Below are 19,490 nucleotides of genomic sequence, written 5' to 3'. Positions count from 1 at the left end.
CAGAGGAGCAAACTCAAGAGTCCAACCTGCCCCTGCATTTCCCTGAATTTATTCAACTTACTCTCTCTCTCATTCATACCCAACCAATCCCCTTTGATACATATTTTTTGCTATTAACCGACTCTTAGAGGTAATTTATAGTAGCCAATTAACCTATTGGCAGATCTTTGAGATGTGGGAGGAAACCAGAACACTTGGGGGAAAACCACACTGAGGGCACCAGAAGTCAGGATTGAACCCAAATCCTTAAAGCTGAGAGGCAACTCGCTGCTTAGGGTGGAAAGTTGCAGAGAGTCTGCCTGTGTCTGCAGAAGAAAGCCACAGTAGGAGATGCTGTCCTCACCCTGTAAGCTTTCCTTTTATTTAAAGTACCCTAATTGTTTGATTCACTAACTCTTTTCCAGTATCTTAGAGAGAGGTGCCGAGACATTACAACAATTACTGCACTTCAGAATGTTGTGAAAAGAGCTAAAGAAATGCAAATCATTTTTGGACCTTATATTAGTAGTTGTTTCTGGTTAAATCCATCTCAGTTGTGCTTGCGCTGCAATCTTCAAGTGAAATATTAACGCAACTGTTTCATCTTGAACTCTCACTTCCTCTTAAAACGAAGATGATAGGGAAGTTCAGAACCAGGGGTCACAACCTAAGGATATGGGCCAGGCCATTTATGACTGTGAAGCTGTGGAATTCTCTGCCAGAAAAGATTAGACAAATCATTATATTTATTCAAGAAGGAGCTGGATACAGTTCTCCTGGCTAAAAACAATGAAGGGATATGGGGAGAACATAGTAAAAAAGTGAGAGGACTGACCTGGGATGAAAACTGCAGATCTAAAATAAAAACCGGGAAATGCTGGAAACACTCAGCAGGTCATGCAAAATCTATGGAATGAGGAAAGGACGTATTTCATGTCAGAAACTCTTCTTCAGAACTGAGAGATGGGTAACTTTAAGTGGTATAGAAGATGGTGGGAGAGATGGATTGGACAAAGGGGATTTCTGTGTTAGGGTGAGGCCAGGTCAAATGGTTAATGGACATTTTAGAGGATGACTATGGTTCTTTGCCTGTATGATGTGTTGTTAACACTGTGGGACTTGCCCAGCAGGGCAGTCCGCACTAATGGACAGAGAAAAAAAACTGAGTCAAAAATCACATGGAGACAGAGCAGAACAGTGTGGTCCCCCTACTCTGTTATAATGAAGACCAACACAACCTCATTTTCTGCCTGAATATGCTGAAGCCTTCTGAATGATATTGAATTCTTCAACTTCAGGTAACTTGCTCCATCTACCTGTTTCAGGGCCAACCATTTCTGCTGTAACACCCTGCTTGCTGTAACAAGCCCTTGCTGTAACACTCCCCTCATAACACTCTGCTCGTTAGAACATTTCTTTTGCTGTAACAATCTCTTACTGAAGCATCCCTGGTTATAACTTCAGATGTGCAGTACCAATCCTTTTGCTGTAAAATTTTCTTTTTGTTAGACTCCTTTTGCTGTAAAACCCTCTCAATAACATTCCCTTCACTGTAAAAACCATGTTTCTTCACTCTTTTGCTGTAACAGTCTGTGTTTTATTCTTATACTGATATCATATGATAAGACCCTACCCATCGTATCAAGCCCCTTCCTGTAACACTGAATCACTGTTTCTCCCTCTCCACTCTGTAACTCTCCCCTGATTGTAACAACCCTGTCACAGTAACTCATCTAACTGTAGCATGCCCTTTATGGAATGCTCCCCTTCATATAACATCCCTTCGCAGAATCATTCCCTTGCTGCAATACCCCTCAGTAACATCCCATCACTGTAATTCCTCCCCTCCCCATTGTAGCATTCACCTCACTGAAGTACCCCCCATGTGTAACTTCATGCAGTAACAACCTTTATTGTAACAATCTAATTTTTGTTACAATCACAAAACTGTAATAATCCCTTTGCCGTTACATGTTTCACCATAAATCCCTCCCATTGTAACATTCCCTCTGCTGTAACACACCCTTCACTGTAACTGCAATGTTGGTTGGAAAGCAGTAAGTTAATGCCACCATTCAAGCAAGGAGAAAGAACGGCAACAGAGAGTACAGATCATTTACACTGAATATGCTGATATTTATAATTAAGCATGCAACAACAGGGCACTGAAATGGTTGGGTAGAGTCAATTGAATGAAAAATTTTTGGTTGCTAGAAAAATGAAATAAAAGCAGAAGATACTCAGCAGGTCAGGCAACAACAGTGGAGAGAGAAACTGAGCTACCTGTCACCTGTCACTTTAATTCTTCGTCCTCCTCTCACTCTAACCTTTCATCTTTGACCTCCCACACTGTTCCACATTGCAGCCCCCAGGATTCAGGACTGAATTCAACAACTTCAGATGACCAGATCTGGCCAGTTCTGATGTAATATCATCCACCTGTAACACTGAGTCAATGAGACTACCTGATCTGCTAGATATTTCCAGCATGCTGTAGCGGTTGCTACCGCGGAATAAAACTAGACTCTACTCGGAGGATTGCCAAACAGAACTGGTTTATTTTCCCGCCTTGCGCGGGCCCCTTAAGGGAGAATGTTCCCGCCCAAAACAACCGGCAATGACGTAAGTCCTACGTCATCAGGACTTTCCCGCGCGCGGGTTCTCCCCGTCGCTCGGAAAGACGAGGCCCGCCGCCATCTTGGGCCTCGTCGCTCCGACGCCGCGCGACCCGACTGCCGAGCCGGTTCACCCGACTAGACGGTGAGTCGCCACACAACCCCCCCCCAGAACCGGCGAGACAGTCCCCAAGGTCCGTGGGCTGTGCCAGCTGCTGCTTAGGGGGGCAGCCTCTGCGTCGCGGCGTGGCAACCTCGACAGGCTGTTGCAGATCCAAATGGGCCGGTTTGAGGCGGTCCGCCGTGAAAACCTGTTCCCTGCCTCCAATGTCCAAAATAAAAGTGGATCCGTTATTCCGTATGACTCGGAACGGTCCCTCATATGGTCGTTGCAATGGCGCCCGAGGTGTGCCCCTGCGAACGAAAACAAACTTACAGTCCCGTAGTTCCTTGGGCTGGCAGGATGGGGCTTGACCGTGCCGTGAGGTGGGAATCGGGGCCAAGGCGCCAAGCTTCTCGCGCAGTCTTTGTAGGACTGCTGGGGGTTGTTCCCCTTGGTCCCGAAGGGCAGGTATGAAATCCCTGGGGACAACTAGTGGCGCCCCGTATACAAGCTCAGCTGACGAAGTGCGGAGGTCTTCTTTGGGGGCAGTGCGTATGCCGAGCAGGACCCAAGGCAGCTCGTCAACCCAGTTAGGACCCCTCAGGTGGGCCATCAAGGCCGATTTCAGATAGCGGTGAAAACATTCCACCAACCCGTTTGATTGAGGATGGTAGGCCGTGGTGGTGTGCAGCTGCATCCCTAGCAGGTTCGCTAATGCAGCCCAGAGACTGGAAGTGAATTAGGTGCCTCTGTCTGAAGTGATGTGGGCCGGAACACCAAAACGTGAGACCCAAGTTGTGAGCAGCGCCCGGGCGCAGGAATCAGTTCTGATGTCAGCCAGGGGGGTTGCCTCAGGCCACCTCGTGAACCAGTCCACAATGGTAAGGAGGTACCGGGCTCCTCTTGAAACCAGCAGAGGGCCCACGAGGTTGACGTGTATGTGGTCGAACCTCCTACGGGTAGGCTTGAACTGCTGTGGTGGGACCTTGGTGTGTCGCTGGATTTTTGACGTCTGGCAGTGCGGACAAGTCCTGGCCCACTCGCCGACCTGTTTGCGCAGGCCATGCCAGACAAACTTGCTGGCGACCAGTCGGACGGTAGATCTGATGGACGGGTGCGCCAACCCATGTACCGAGTCAAAAACGCGTCTCCGCCAGGCTGCAGGGACTATAGGGCGGGGCTGACCAGTCGCAACGTTGCAAATTAGGGTCCGCTGACCTGGACCAACCAAGAAATCTCGGAGCTTCAGACCCGAGACTGCGGTTCTGTAGCTGGGCAGTTCGTCGTCGGCTTGCTGTGCGTCAGCTAGGGCCGTGTAGTCGACACCCAAGGATAGGTTGTGGATGGCTGGTCTGGAAAGTGCATCAGCAACGACATTATCCTTTCCGGAGACATGATGGATGTCAGTTGTGAATTCGGAAATGTAGGATAAATGTCTCTGCTGACGAGCTGACCAGGGATCGGAGACTTTGGAGAAGGCAAAGGACAGAGGCTTATGATTGGTGAAAGCGGTGAAAGGCCTGCCTTCTAGAAAGTATCGGAAATGCCGGACCGCCAGATACAGCGCTAGAAGTTCCCGATCAAAAGCGCTGTACTTCAGTTCGGGCGGTCTAAGGTGCTTGCTGAAAAATGCCAAGGGTTGCCAACGGCCTTCGAGTAGCTGTTCCAGTACCCCACCCACCGCGGTGTTGGACGCGTCTACCGTGAGGGCAGTCGGGACGTCAGTCCTGGGGTGTACCAGCATCGTGGCGTCTGCCAGGGCATCTTTGGCCTTAACGAAAGCAGCCGCAGCCTCGTCAGTCCAGGTGATGTCCTTGCCCTTACCAGCCAGCAGCGAGAACAGAGGGCGCATGATACGGGCTGCTGCAGGGATGAAACGATGGTAAAAGTTGACCATCCCAAGGAATTCCTGTAGGCCTTTGACTGTGTCGGGGCGGGCAAAATGGCGGATAGCATCCACCTTCACGGGTAGGGGTGTTGCCCCGTCGCTGGTGATTTTGTGGCCGAGGAAATCGATAGAGTCAAGTCCGAATTGGCACTTGGACGGGTTGATCGTGAGGCCGAAATCGCGGAGGCGGGAATACAGCTGGCGGAGGTGGGAAAGGTGTTCCTGGCGGTTACGGCTGGCGATCAGTATGTCGTCCAAGTAAATGAACACGAAGTCCAGGTCTCAGCCTACCGCGTCCATCAGCCGCTGGAAGGTCTGCGCAGCGTTCTTAAGGCTGAACGGCATCCGAAGGAATTCGAACAGGCCGAATGGGGTGATAATCGCAGTTTTGGGGACGTCATCCGGATGGACCGGGATTTGGTGGTATCCCCTAACGAGGTCCACTTTGGAAAAGATGCGGGCCCCGTGTAAGTTCGCTGCGAAGTCCTGGATGTGAGGGACGGGATAGCGGTCCGGGGTGGTGGCGTCATTCAGCCTGCGGTAGTCGCCGCAGGGCCTCCACCCTCCAGTGGCTTTGGGGACCATGTGCAGGGGGGAGGCCCAGAGGCTGTCTGACCTGCGAACAATCCCCAGCTCCTCCATGTGACGGAACTCTTCCTTTGCCAGGCGGAGCTTGTCTGGAGGTAATCATCGTGCTCGGGCATGAAGGGGTGGCCCTGTGGTAATGATGTGGTGTCGTACCCCGTGTGTGGGCCTAGAATTTGTAAACGAAGGTGCCAAAATTGATGGGAATTCGGCTAGGAGCTTGGTGAAATCGTCGCCAGAAAGGGAAATGGAGTCCAGGCGCGGGGCTGGTGGGCTGATTTCTCCCAGGGGATAGGTCCAGAGAGTGCTAGAGTGGACGAACCGCTTCCTTTGCAGGTCGACTAACAGGTTGTGGGCCCGAAGGAAATCGGCTTCTAGGAGTGGTCGGGCGACGGTGGCAAGGGTAAAGGTCCAGGTAAAACGGCTGCCGCCAAAGTGTAATTGAAGCGTACGGGTGCTGAAAGACCGTATCATTGTACCGTTGGCGGCATTGAGTAGAGGACCTGGTGGCCTGTCACGAGTGTCGCGGCCTGTCGGGGGCAAAATACTGACCTCCGCTCCAGTATCAACAAGGAAACGCCGTCCAGATTTCTTGTCCTGAACGAAGAGGAGGTTCTGTCGGTGGCCAGCCGCCGTAGCCATCAGCGGCGGCTGGCCCTGACGTTTCCCTGAAACTTGCAGGGTGGGCGGCATCGACGGGCCTCCGCACCCCACCTCTGATGGTAGAAACACAGCTGGTCACCCGTGTCGTCGTCTGCGTTCCTGGGGCGTGGCCACTCGGTTGCTGGGGCCGGGCGAGGCGGGCGTTGGGCTCGCGGCCTGGTGATTTGACTGACGAACGAACCACTCTCGCGCTTGGCCCTCCACAGGACATCTGCCCGGGCGGCCACCTCACGGGGGTTGCTGAAGTCGGCGTCAGCTAACAACAAGTGGATGTCATCGGGGAGCTGTTCGAGGAAGGCCTGTTCAAACATCAGGCATGGCTTGTGTCCCTCGACCAATGCCAGCATCTCATTCATTAGGGCGGATGGGGATCTGTCCCCCAGGCCATCCAGATGAAGCAGGCGGGCGGCGCGCTCACGACGGGAGAGGCCGAAGGTCCGGATCAAAAGGTCTTTGAAAGCCGGGTACTTATCTTCCTCCGGAGGCGACTGGATGAAGTCTCCAACCTGGGCGGCTGTCTCCTGGTCCAGAGAGCTAACCACATGGTAGTACTTCGTGGAGTCGGAGGTGATCTGCCGAAGGTGGAATTGCGCTTCGGCCTGGTCAAACCAGACGCTGGGCCGAAGTGTCCAAAAGGTGGGCAGCTTGAGGGCCACTGCGTTGGCTGCTGCGCTGTTGTCCATTTCGCGGGTCCAAAAGCCGTTTGGACCATCGGGGTCACCAATGTAGCGGTTGCTACCGCGGAATAAAACAAGACTCTACTCGGAGGATTGCCAAACAGAACTGGTTTATTTTCCCGCCTTGCGCGGGCCCTTTAAGGGAGAATGTTCCCGCCCAAAACAACTGGCAATGACGTAAGTCCTACGTCATCAGGACTTTCCTGCGCGCGGGTTCTCCCCGTCGCTCGGAAAGACGAGGCCCGCCGCCATCTTGGGCCTCGTCGCTCCGACGCCGCGCGACCCGACTGCCGAGCCGGTTCGCCTGACTAGACGGTGAGTCGCCACAATGCACCTTTATTTCAGATGTCCAGCAACCGCTGTGTTTAGCAGCTTTTCCCATTCTCTACTTCTCTCATTCATCTAACTGTATTTACTCTCCACCATATAGGTCAGAAGTGATTAACTAGCAATCAGTTCCCTCTCATACACAGCACTAGCAGAATAGATCGGGGTGGAGGGGGGAACAGTTTTTGGACTTCCAGAAGCCCTTTGGTGAGATACCACACAAGAGTCTATTAAATACATTAGAGTGCAAGGGATCGGTGGTTAGGATTAGGGATTGATTACTGAACAGGAAATAGAGACCAGACCATTTTCTGGGTGGAAGGTTGTGACTAATGGGCTAGTGCAGGGACGGATCAGAGCTGAAGCATCAGCTGTTCATAACTTGCAGCAGTGATTTAGATGAGAGGATCAAGTGTGTTATATAGAAGATTGTTGATGATAGAAAGCTAGGTCCCAGGGTTGGGTGAAGAGGGGATATAGAGAAACTTTCAGGGGAGATATAGAGGGGCAAAGTGAATGGGCAAGGGGATAGAATAAACATGTGAGGTAATCCATTTTGGTGAAATAAATACAGAAGTGGAGGATTTTTTAAATGTTGATAGATTGGAAAGTGTTAGTGTTCAGCGGGACCTGTGTGTCCTTGTTCACAAATCACTGAAAGTTAACCTGCAAAGACAGCAAGTCATTCAGTAGTCAAATAGCAGTTGAGGCATTGTTGCAAAAGGATTTGAGGAGAAGAGTAAAGATATGATACTGAAATTATATAAAGCCTCAATAAGACCCTGCACCATCCCCTTACTCAGGCAAGGTCTGGATGACTGGAGAGTAGCCAATGTTGTTCGTTTGTTCAAGAAGGGGAATAGGGATAATCCAAGAAATTATAGGCCAGTGAGCCTCACATCAGTGGTAGGGAAGCTATTGGAGTGCATTCTTAGGGATAGGATTTACCTGCATTTGGTAAAACATGGCCTGATTAGGGACAGTCAACATTGCTTTGTGTGGGGTAAGTCATGGCTTACAAACTTGACTGAGTTTTGTGAGGGGGGTGATGAAGATGATTGATGAGGGTAGGGCAATGAATGTTGTCTACATGGACCTTAGTAAGAGATTTGACATCGTCCCTCGTGGTAGGCTGATCCAGCCAATTAAGATGCATGGGATCCACAGTGACTTGGTCGTTTGGATTCAGATTTAGCTTGCCCATATAGGGTAGTGGTGGAAGGGTATTACTCAGGCTGGAGGTCGATGACCACTGGTGTACCACAGGGATCAGCGCTGGGACCTCCGCTGTCTGTGATATGTATAAATGTATGAAAATGTAGATGGGTGGGTTAGTAAGTTTGCAGACAACACAGAGGTTGGTGGAGGTGTGGACAGTGAAGAAGGTTGTCAAAGGATACAGCAGGATATAGATCAGTTGTAGATATGAGCGGAGAAATGGCAGATGGTGTTTAATCTGGGCTAATGTATTGGTATTGGTTTATTATCGTCACTTGTGCCAAGGTGCAGTGAAAAATTTGTCTTGCAAACTGATGGTACAGGTCAGTTCATTACACAGTGCAGTTACATTGAGTTAGTACAGAGTGCATTGATGTAGTACAGCTAAAAACAATAACAGTACAGAGTAAAGTGTCACAACAACAGACAAAGTGCAGTGCAATAAGGTGCAAGGTCACAATATGGTAGATCGTGAGGTCATAGTCCAACTCATTGTATAGGGGAACCGTTCAATAGTCTTATCACAGTGGGGTAGAAGCTGTCCTTAAGCCTGGTGGTACGCGCCTTCAGGCTCCTGTATCTTCTACCCGATGGAAGAGGAGAGAAGAGAGATCGTCTTGGGTGGGTGGGGTCTTTGATTATGCTGGCTGCTTCACCAAGACAATGAGAGGTAAAGACCCAGAGTCCAAGGAGGGGAGGCTGGTGTCCATGATGCGCTGGGCTGTGTCCACAACTCTCTGCAGTTTCTTGTCATCCTGGGCAGAGCAGTGTTAGTGTGTGTTAGTGTGTGTTGGTGTCTAATGTGTGTTAGTGTTAGTGTGTGTTGGCGTTAGTGTTAGATAGGATGCTTTCTATGGTGAGGTGTTGCACTTTGGGAAGTCAAATGTAAGGGAAAGTATACAGTTAAACACTGGACCCCTAACAGTACTGATGTACAGAGGGATCTTGGTCCAAGTCCACAGCTCCCTGAAAGTGGCCATGCAGTAGGATGGTAAAGAAGGCACATGGCATACTTGCATTCGTTGGTCAAGGCACTGAATACAAGAATCAGGAAGTCATGTTGCAGCTATATTAAGCTTTGGTTAGTCTGCACTTGGAATATTGTGTGCAATTCTGATCACCCCATTACAAGAAGGATGTGAAGGCTTTAGAGAGGATACAGAAGAGGTTTATCAGGATGCTGTCTGGATTAGAGGGTATGAGTTATAAGGAGAGGTTGAACAAACTTGGGTTGTTTTCTTGGAGCGTCAGAAGCTGAAGGGAGACCTGATAGAAGTTTATAAAATTATGAGAGGCATAGAGGACATGCATTTAAGGTGAGAGAAGTTTAAAGGAGATATGCGGGGCAAGTGTTCTATGCAGGAAGTGGTAGGTGCCTGGAACGGGATGCTAGGGTTGAAAGTGGAAGCAGATACGATAGGCGTGCTTAAGAGGCTTTGAGATATGCATGGAATGGAGGGATATGATCATGTGCAGACAGAAGAGGTTTTGTTTAATTTGGCATTGTGTTCGGCACAGATATCGTGGGCTGAAGGGCCTGTTCATGTACTCTACTGTTGTATGTCCTATGAGACAGCACACAATATTCAGTACAGATCTGTTCTTCTTACGTAAGGAAGGATATACTTGTGATCAAGGGAGTCCAACAAAGGTTTAGCAAATTAATTTGTGGGATAGGGTCTTGTTCTATAAGATTAAGCAGGCTGGACCGATCTTCCCTAAAAGTATAAGAAATGATCTTACTGACATAGTCAAACTTACAGGGCTTGACTGGGTAGCTGCAGGGATGATGTTTCCCTTGGCTGGGGAACTATGGCTAAGAATCTCAAAATGTCAGCTTCTCAGGACTGAGATGAGAATAAATTACTTCATTCAGGGTGTGTTTGTGGAATTCTCCATCCAAGAGGGCTGTGGAGACTCAGTTGTTGAGTGTATTCGGATGGAATTTTGAATATTAGGGAGTTAAGGGTTACAGGATTAGAGAGGAAAGTGGAACTGAGGTAAAAGATCAGCCACGATTTTATTGAGTGGCAAAGCAGGCACAGGGATTGAATAGCCTTCTTCTGCTTCTATTTGTTAAGTTTCTATGTAATATACACCCAGCTTGCTGGATCACTATGTTAGAAAGAGGATGTTAATGAGAAGGGATATTAGAGTGACTGGAATGTTACAAAAAGGAGAGTGTTACAGCATTGAGAGTATTACATTGAGGAGGCTGTTCCAGTACGGGAAATATTACAGCATAAACAGTGTCACTGCAAGGAGGGTGTTCCATTGTAGAGGATGTTATGTTGAGAAGAGTGGTTACAGTGAGAGGGATGTTATAATGAGAAGGACATTACAGTATGGATGGTGTTACAGTGAGCTGAGTGCTATAGCAAGGGATCTTTACAGGGAGGGGAAGATTAGAGTAGGGGAAGTGTAAGTGTAAAAAATATAGGGGGAGTGTCACACCAAGCAGGAAATGTAGACAGACACATTCAGCGAGAAATGCTTAAGTCACAGTTCGTTAAAATTTCTTATGAGTAACCCTGAGAATCTGTGTTGAACTTTTCTAACAGCCGTAAGCTGAAAGGAAATCCTAAAGAATTTATTTATACAAATATAAGCTTCTATCTAGACTCTCTACAATATGACAATGTCACCAAAAATACACAAGTCATCACACAATGAGGATGGTACCAATCTGACTGTTCCTGTCCTCAACCTTACTTAGAAGTGGTAAACATCAGAAACGTCACTTGGGTGAAGCCCATTCAACAAATTTTCAGAGTGCTGATAGGTTCAAACATTTTGCCATCAAAGTGTCTTTGTGTTTTTCTTGTGCTTATGGTTGGATATGAAACAGGATGAAGGTATAATCAAGGGGGAGAGCGTAGGTTGTGAAAAACTAAATGGTAAAAGTGAGGAAGGCTCAAGACAACCTCTGCCAACTTGCAAGGAAACTATGGACAGTGCTGATCACTTACACAGAGTTGAAGAGTGAGTATTATTTAAAGTTAAAGAATAGTTTGCAAGGGAAATGCAGACAGAGTTGAATCACCTGTACAGAGTAACAGAGAGGGTTAGGTGAGTATATGTCAGAGCTGTGCAAGACACAGATTACAGGGGTCACCTTAGTGTGCAACAGTTTACACCTTATTAACACTGAGTAATTTTCTATAACATCTATTGTCATTCTATTTGCAAGTTTTCATTTATATTATTTTATTGCTGGTGTGTACTCAGTTTTTTCAACATTTAAGGGAGTTCTGGATTTTGATGCCCTGTGAGATTTGATTAATTTTATCACACTGGATTGATTCAGGCTGAACTCAGAGGATGGGTATAGGGGAAAATGACCTTCAGGTGTTACATTGAAGGGGTATCACAGTGAGGTAAGATGTTACAATAAAGGGAGAGTTACAGTGAGGTGAGTTTTACAGAGAGGGAGTAGTACAGCAACAGAGTGTTACAGTGAGTGAGTATTACAGTGAGGGTGTTGCACAGCCAGTGAGTGTAACAACAAGGGAGTTGTACAGCAAGGGAGTGGTTCAGTGAAGGAGTATTAGAGTGAGGGGGGTAACATTCTTCTGAACTCATGAACAGTTAGGCCTCTCTAATTAATTTCTTAGTGTAACACTTACCACATTGTAACATTCTCCTTCCTATAACAAACCCTCACTTTAACACCCCCGCGATATCACCCTCACTGTAGCATTATCTCAGTACAGTTTCTCACTGCGGCATTCTCCACATTCCGCTTGATGTAACACTCCCTTTACCCTATCACACCCTAACTATATCACTCCCCTTAGTGTAACAGAACCTCACAGCAACATGCCGTCACCGTACCATCATGCCCACCCCAGTTTTAACAGTCCCATCACTGCAACACTTGCTCTCACCCTCTTCTCACTATACTATAGGTCACCAGAACTCCTTCCTAAATGGGACCCTCAACCTGCTGTCATCATTTGGTAAAACATCCTTCACCCTAACCCCAGCTCCCTGTAACAATTCACTCACTGTGACATCATCCTCTCCACATCATCTCCTCTGTAACCCTCACAGTCCTTTAACACACCCCACATGTAATTCCTCTTTCCGTGATACTGCACTCCACAATATTTTTAGCTCCACTCACTTTACTAGAAACACTTTAAATTCATCTTTCCCTAAGATAATTAACTGCCAAGATTAAAACTAAGTACCATTACACTAGCAATGTTGAATAGACTAGAACATTCAATAATGTGACAGAGATGGTGTGCCTCACCCAAGTCGAGATCAATGACAGTACCAGCACCAACCAGCAGTTAAAGAGACTCATGCCTCTTTCCATCCAGGACCACCTCATGCTGTTCAGAACTCTCTCTTCTATTAAGTTCCACCGGCAGATACCATTATTTCCTTCTCTGTGTTGGCATTATTCTGTTTGACATTGTGACAGTATCTCCATTAATGACTGAATCCGCAATGGCGTGATCTTGACTTTTGTTCTGTGTATATAAGCCCAACCCAATGAGGAAGTGAAAGCAGCAGTCAGTTTACGAACCTGCTTGGTTTTATTCATGTATAACACCAGCCTATTAACAACTGTTCTCTGTACAGAACCGCGGTTCTGTCCCAGGTGTGTTCCTCTTTGCAAAAGGTGGCAGGGGGCTTGACCCAGGTACTACGCGCTGAGTCCCTCAGTGCATTTCTAGCTGTGGTTTTGACAGCTGGGCTCAGCCCAAGCTTTTGTTTTCATGTCAACTTGTGGATATCCCTCCAGGCAACTGCTGAGAGAAGGTAACCCTGCACTTGAAGTGTTTTCACGTGTTCCGTTGTCTATCACAGGGGATTTAGTTCCAATCTGTGCAGGTGTGTACTTCCAGAGTACATTGTTTCTCTTGCTCATGCACTCCTTTTTCCAATTAGTCGATTTTAAAAAAAACTCTTCCCGCTGGGAGGTTAGTTCAGGGCAGCCTGAGTTATCAGCCCAGCCTCCTACACTTTGCCCAGAAACAAACCACAGCTGCTTTCCCAACAAAATAACTCTTTTACTCCGGTCACCCTGGATTTACCCTTTCAGAGACATCCACTCTCCCTGCAGTTTGACAAGCTTCTTTTGTCTCTTTCGCAGTTCTGACGAAGGGTCTTCAATTTGAAACATTAACTCTGTTTCTCTTCCCACAGATCCGGCCTGACTATTTCTGGCATTTTCTGCTTCTAGTTTTGATTTCCATTATCTGCAGCTTTTTTTGTGTTTTCATTAACTCTTTCACACCCACTCCCATTTACAGATTCTGAACAGTCTATTCTCTATAGTTTGTTTACTCATTGTTCCCATGCATAGACAATCAGCAGCCAGTTCCCCCAGCTGATTAACCCTTATATCTTTCCTCATCCAGATTTTCCTCATTCCCGTTCAGATAATGAGTAGTCAGTTTTCCAGCAGTTTAACCATTTGATTCATATTTCCCCTCATATACTGTGCCGCTCTGCAGCAGATTTTAACCCTTTCATTCATGTCTTCACATATACAGATACTGAACTGTTAGTTTTCCAGCAATTTAACCCTTTCACAAATCTTCCCCTACCTAGAATTTGTACGGTCTGTTTTGCAGCAGGTTAACCCTTTAATCACCCTTTCCCAGGTACAGACAGCAGCCATTTTCCAACAAATTAAGTCTTTCACTCGTGTTTTTCCAATAAGCAGACACCGCAGTCTGTTTCCCCTCTTTTAACACATTCGTTCATCTCTTTCCATATAAAGACACTAAACAGCCTATTCTCTGCAAATATTAACCCATTCATCTCTCCCCTTCCTATCTAGATTTACGGAACAACCTATTCCCAGCAGAGGTCAACCCTTTACCATATACAGATAAAATGCTGTATATTCCCAGAACAATATAATCTTTTCACTGCTTATTTGTGCCTAATTTCTTTTGGATATGCTCCTGTGAAGAAGCATGGGACATTTCTACAAGTTAAAGGTATTATATAGATATAAGTTATTACTGTCATTGCTAAAAGACTTGACAAATTTTTAAAAACAAAACACAAGTTAACATTGCTTCAGGATACACACCTACCATTAAAAGCACAGTGATCCACAGAATGCAAGGTGTTAGTTCAATTAATTTTATTTTCACAACATTATAGCAAAGATTTTAGTTTTCTGTTCAGCTGGTAAACATGTGACAGGAGGAATGAAAATCAAAAGAATGCTGAAAATCTGAAATGAAAACTGAAAATGCTAGAAATATTCAACAAGACGTGCAGCATCTGCAGAGAGGGAAACAAAGTTGGTGTTTCTGGTCAAGTACTCAGAACTGGGAAAGAGAGAAAATGTTAGTTTAAGTTGCAGAGAGGATGAAGAAAGATGGGTAGGGCAAAGGAAATATCTCTGATAGGGTGGGGGCTGGGTTGCTGTGATGATAAGCTGTTGATAAAGTCATCTGGTTGATAGTTTAACGAGGGAAGCTAGAGAGTGAGTAAAAAACAAAAGGAAATGTAAAGGCTGTGGAATGCAGGTCAGCATTCCCTACAGCTCAGTAATCTAGGAAGGTCCCCCTCCCCAGTGTAATGGGGAAACCCATCACTATCAGATATCAGTCATTTGAAGTCATGATATAACAGTCACTAGGGAGTGGGCTTTGGTGAGCATGGATAGTAGGTGCAATTTAATCCTGACATTGGTTTAGAAGTGTGAAGTTGGTGCAGGGCAGGTACCTGATTGGTGAGTAGCTGGCGAGCATTTCCTAACAAAATACTTTACAACATATTGGTCAAGATGAGTATGGCGGGGGAAAGTTACATGGATGCTTTGTACTGAGAGGTGGTCACATCCCTTAAGATTGAGGTCTTCTGATTTGTCAGTAGTCAGGGATTGCAAGTGAGGCAGGTAAAGAGATTAAGGGGGCGGGTGTGCGGTGTGCTTAGACTTTGTAATTGTCCAATGGGTTTGAAATTCTTTCAGCTTGTCTGAATGAGTGGCAGCAGGGTGGGGGTGTGGGTGTGGTTGTGGGTGGGGTGGAGCATGGGGCTGTAGGGTGGAAGAGTAATTGGCCATGGAGGCACAAGAGGCCGAAGACTGTGCAGCCTGGAGCAGCGAGCAACCTGCTGGAGGGACTCAGCAGTTGGAACATCTGTAGGGGGTAAAAGAATTGTTGACGTTTCCTGACATCCATGTACCTTTCTCCCTTCTTAATGAATCTGCAGCTCAGCTGACTTTGAACCAAAGCTCCTTGAGCCACAAACATAGTTGCTAGGATCACCCTGGTGTCCAGTGGCTCCCACATGCTGCAGCCATGAAACATCACCTGTCCTACAACTTTAACGTACATTAGTTACCTAATTAATTATTTTATACGTTTATTTTTATATATTTGTATCAACATACCACTAGTCCTGATGCAGGCTTTTGACCCGAAACGTTGACAATTCCTCCCCCGCCCCGCAGACTTTGCTTGACCCGCTGACTTTCTCCGGCAGATTGTTTGCTGCTCCAGACTGCACAATCTTTGGTCGTTTGTGGCTCCATGGTCAATTACTCTTCCACCCAACATCCAGTGGTTGAGTAATTGACCATGATGCCAAGGTAGAGGTGTCCATTCAGACATGGTGTAGAAGAAGAAAGGGCTATTGACACTGCTCTCCTGCAGCAAAGAACAAGAGCCCAGAAAGGCACGCCAGGGTTTCTGATATTTACCCTGTGGCCTAGAGAAAAACTTGCAGTGGGGTGGGACGATCCAGTAGTCATGGTACATATTGGAACCAATAACATAGGCAAGGCAAAGAAAGAAGTTTTGCATAGTTAGTATGAGGAGCTAGGTATATAATTAAGAAGCAGAACCTCAAACGTGATAGTCTCTGGATTATTATCTGGAACATATGCAAATCGGGATAGAACAAATAAGTGCATAGAACACTACAGCACAGTACATGTCATTTGGCCCACAATGTTGTGCCGACGTTTTATCCTGCTCTAAGATCTATCTAACCCTTCCCTCCCACACAGCCCCCCAGTGTTCTATCATTCAAGTAGGGAAATGAATGGTGGCTCGGAGACTGGTGTGGTGGTAGTAGGTTCCAGCTTGTGGAGCACTGTCACCACTACTGGCGGAGAGGGAGCTGTACCACTGAGTAGGTCGCCAACTTAACTGTGCTCCGACCAGCTGCATAAACATAGAAATTAGCAGAAGTCGGCCCTTTGAGTCTGCTCTGTTATTCTATACCATCATGGTTGATCATCTATCTCATTATTATATTTTTATAGTGACACAGAAACAGAGAATGCAGGCATTGATCCTGCAGCCTTACTCATGCTAAGCCAGTACTATACCACTTAAGCTAGTACCTCCACTCTGCTCTTCTTCCACATACAGTGGCATTTTTATGTAAAGAGACCACCTGGAATGAAGACAAGGGCTGCATACAATATAAACCACTCTGCTCACCCCCTCCAACACACACACTCACACACACACACACACACACACTCACACACACACACACTCACACACACACTCACACACACACACACACACTCACACACACACACACACCCACACACACACACTCACACACACACTCACACACACACACCCACACACACACTCACACACACACACTCACACACACACACTCACACCCACACACACTCACACACACACTCACACACACACACTCTCACACACACACACACTCACACCCACACACACTCACACCCACACACACACACACACACACACACATGCACACACACGTATATGCATCCATGCATGTGCACACACATGTGCACGTGCAAATTAAACTTCAAAAGCACTCCATTGGCTGTAAAGTGTTTTGGAATATTCTGAACAAAGGTTTGAAAGTCACAATATCAATGAATTAACAAACAGCATATTCAGCTGCACATTGACACAGAAAAATACACAAAGGCGTTCAGATTTATGTACACACTGTCATTAAATACACTCAGTTACGTACACATTCTACATTGATAATTTGTAGCAATTATGACCTGTCTTGCCACTGACGTTCAGTGTCTGGCAATATGGCATTTGCCTGAAAGGTTATAGGTAAGGTAAGTGAGTGGGGAAGAAGTTGAGAGATGGAGTATAAAGTCAAAGTTGAGTTTATTGTCACATGCACAAGTACATGTGTGCACAGGTGCAATGAAAAACTTAACTTGCAGCAGCATCACAGGCACAGAGCATCAGATAAGCAGCATTCACAAGAATATGTGTAATATGAGAAAAGGAGAGGCCATCCACTTTGGAAGGGCGAATTAAAAAGGCAAATTATTATTTAAATGAAGTGAGGCTATAAAATATTGTGGTGGAAAGGGTTCTCAGGGTTCCTCATAGATGAAACACAAAATGTAAGCATACAGGTTCACAATTAAGTTGGAATGCTAATGGAATGTTGCCTTTTATTGCAAGAGATATGGAGTATAAAAGTTGATAAGTTTCGATGCAGTTTTACAAGGCGCTGGTGAGACTGCATCTGGGATGTTGTACACAGTTTAGGTCTCCGGTACACCAGCGTCATATCCTGCCCATCACTGACACACTTGGTACCCTAGCATCACACTCGGGCCATCACTAACACATTCAGTACACCAGTATCACACCCGGCCATTCCATAACACATAATAGTCGGTAAGTAGCGTCCCATACATCTTCAGTGCAATCATAAGATGTTTTGTAAAGGCTTTTATATGTGGAGGGCTTAAATAAATTCAGGAAGAGTGGTCTCTGTAATCTTACAATATGGGCCAGTAAGCCTTATAACAGGGAATGGAAAGGACAGCCTCCCTCTGAGAATTCAGGGAGCATCTAGAGTTGATTCCATCAGTGATACAATGCCTTTACATTTAGCCTCAGTGGGATCACTGTTGATAGAACTTTGATCATGGGTGAACGGATATTCAGGAGGGAAAAGCAGGGAGATGCAGTGATTGCAAACATTTGGCAGATCATGGTGGCCGGAGTGGTGGAGAGGAAGGTGGTTGTGGGAATTTCAGGGAGGACACCAAGGAGATATGTCCGAAGAGAGCAGGCTGGCACAGGAAAGTTACGTGGTCTTTGGGAGAATGCCGAGAGGGGCGCAGAATGCAGTGCCGAGCTTAGCATCGAAGAAGTAAAGGATTCAAGTGGCAGGGTGGTGGTGGGGAAGTGAAATAAAAGCTGACCACAGACTGGAGGGGAAGGAGAGGGACCAGGAAGAATGAGGAGGATTAAGCGTCACAGCAGGCATGTGGTCACTGTTGATTAGCTCACTCTACACCATCCCATCAAACACCCCAGAGCAGGAACACCACTTCTTAAATTCATTATGATGCAGCTTCTACACTGTCCCATCAAACTTATCTGGGCAAGCCTTATCATGGGTTAGATACAGAATAAAGCTCCCCGTGCACTGTTGCAGCAAACAATTCCAGGGTAGAAACACCACTGGTTGGTGCCAGATTACACCTTCAAACACTCCCAGGACAGGGGCACCGTGCATTAGATAGAGAGTAAAGCTTCCTCCACGCGTCCTTTCACAGATTCTCTCCTGAGCCTGGACAAGGTGGCACTCACAGCTCCAGGCAGCAGGCTATTGGAGTGCCTGTATGAGCCGACTGCCTGCCACTCTTTTGTAAATATGTTAATATCCCTGGAGAGGGAGGACTCAGAGTCCATTGGATCGCTGGAAGCCTGGTGGCCACCGTAGAGGCTAGACTGTACCCTGGGCAGCGAAGATAGAATTTTAATTTAAATGTTCTAAATAAGGTTATTTTAAAACAAAAAAAAATGGGGAACTAGGCATGAACGCAAACAAAAAGCATTAGACGGACAGTAAAGCTCCCTCTACACTTTCCTGTCAAACACTCCCAGGACAGAGACAGCACAGATTTGATGCAGAGTGAAACTGCTTTATTCAGTGGTCTGAGTTAAGCCATTGTAGTTTAAACCACACTACAGGATTTAAACAGAAAATTGAATAAACATTTCACAGTAGTGCTTTTAGAAGTCCTGTAGTTTTAGATTTGTAATCTTTTAGATTAAACATTAAACTGATGTCTCGGAAAGTTTCCATTGAATCATGTGAGAGTGCAGACCGGCATCCTGTCATATAGGCTCAGACATTGCACACTGTACCAGACTCTCATCACTCCCCTACTAACTACCTTTCGGGTCTTGTTGGTGCCCCATTATAACCTTCTGCACTTAGCAAAATTGGAAAACCCATGCACGTCACACTGAGCAGCTACACAACCCTGACAGACACATTATCCAAATAAATCTTGCACAACATTTATGTGCACACTCCTTCTGGTGTACAGTTCAAAGTGGCAGGTAACTGGAGAAACCTGTAGCTAACTAGAGAGGACAGGCGCTATCGCATTTTGTAGCCCATGGAGCAGATAGTGCAGCCCACTGACGGGTCCAATGACTGCAGCAGAGCTGAAGTCA

General features: G+C 46.5%; 1 protein-coding gene across 13 annotated transcripts in view; it reads right to left on the bottom strand.

The window, feature by feature from the left end:
• Window positions 1-12,531, bottom strand: part of LOC127585698 (receptor-type tyrosine-protein phosphatase H-like) — a 123,984-nt gene extending 111,453 nt beyond the window's left edge. For all 13 annotated transcript variants that reach the window (XM_052043392.1, XM_052043393.1, XM_052043394.1 and 10 more), the window contains exon 1: window positions 12,314-12,531. In XM_052043392.1, coding sequence (XP_051899352.1) covers window positions 12,314-12,394 — 81 coding nt within the window. In that variant the 5' untranslated portion in view covers window positions 12,395-12,531. The remainder of the gene's footprint in view (window positions 1-12,313) is intronic.
• Window positions 12,532-19,490: the final 6,959 nt, after the last annotated feature.

This window comes from Pristis pectinata, chromosome 33 (assembly GCF_009764475.1).
Source record: "Pristis pectinata isolate sPriPec2 chromosome 33, sPriPec2.1.pri, whole genome shotgun sequence".
In the NCBI taxonomy this organism is placed as follows: Eukaryota; Metazoa; Chordata; class Chondrichthyes; order Rhinopristiformes; family Pristidae; genus Pristis; species Pristis pectinata.
Note: the sequence above shows the minus strand (reverse complement) of the source record. Positions and strands in the feature narration are given on the sequence as shown.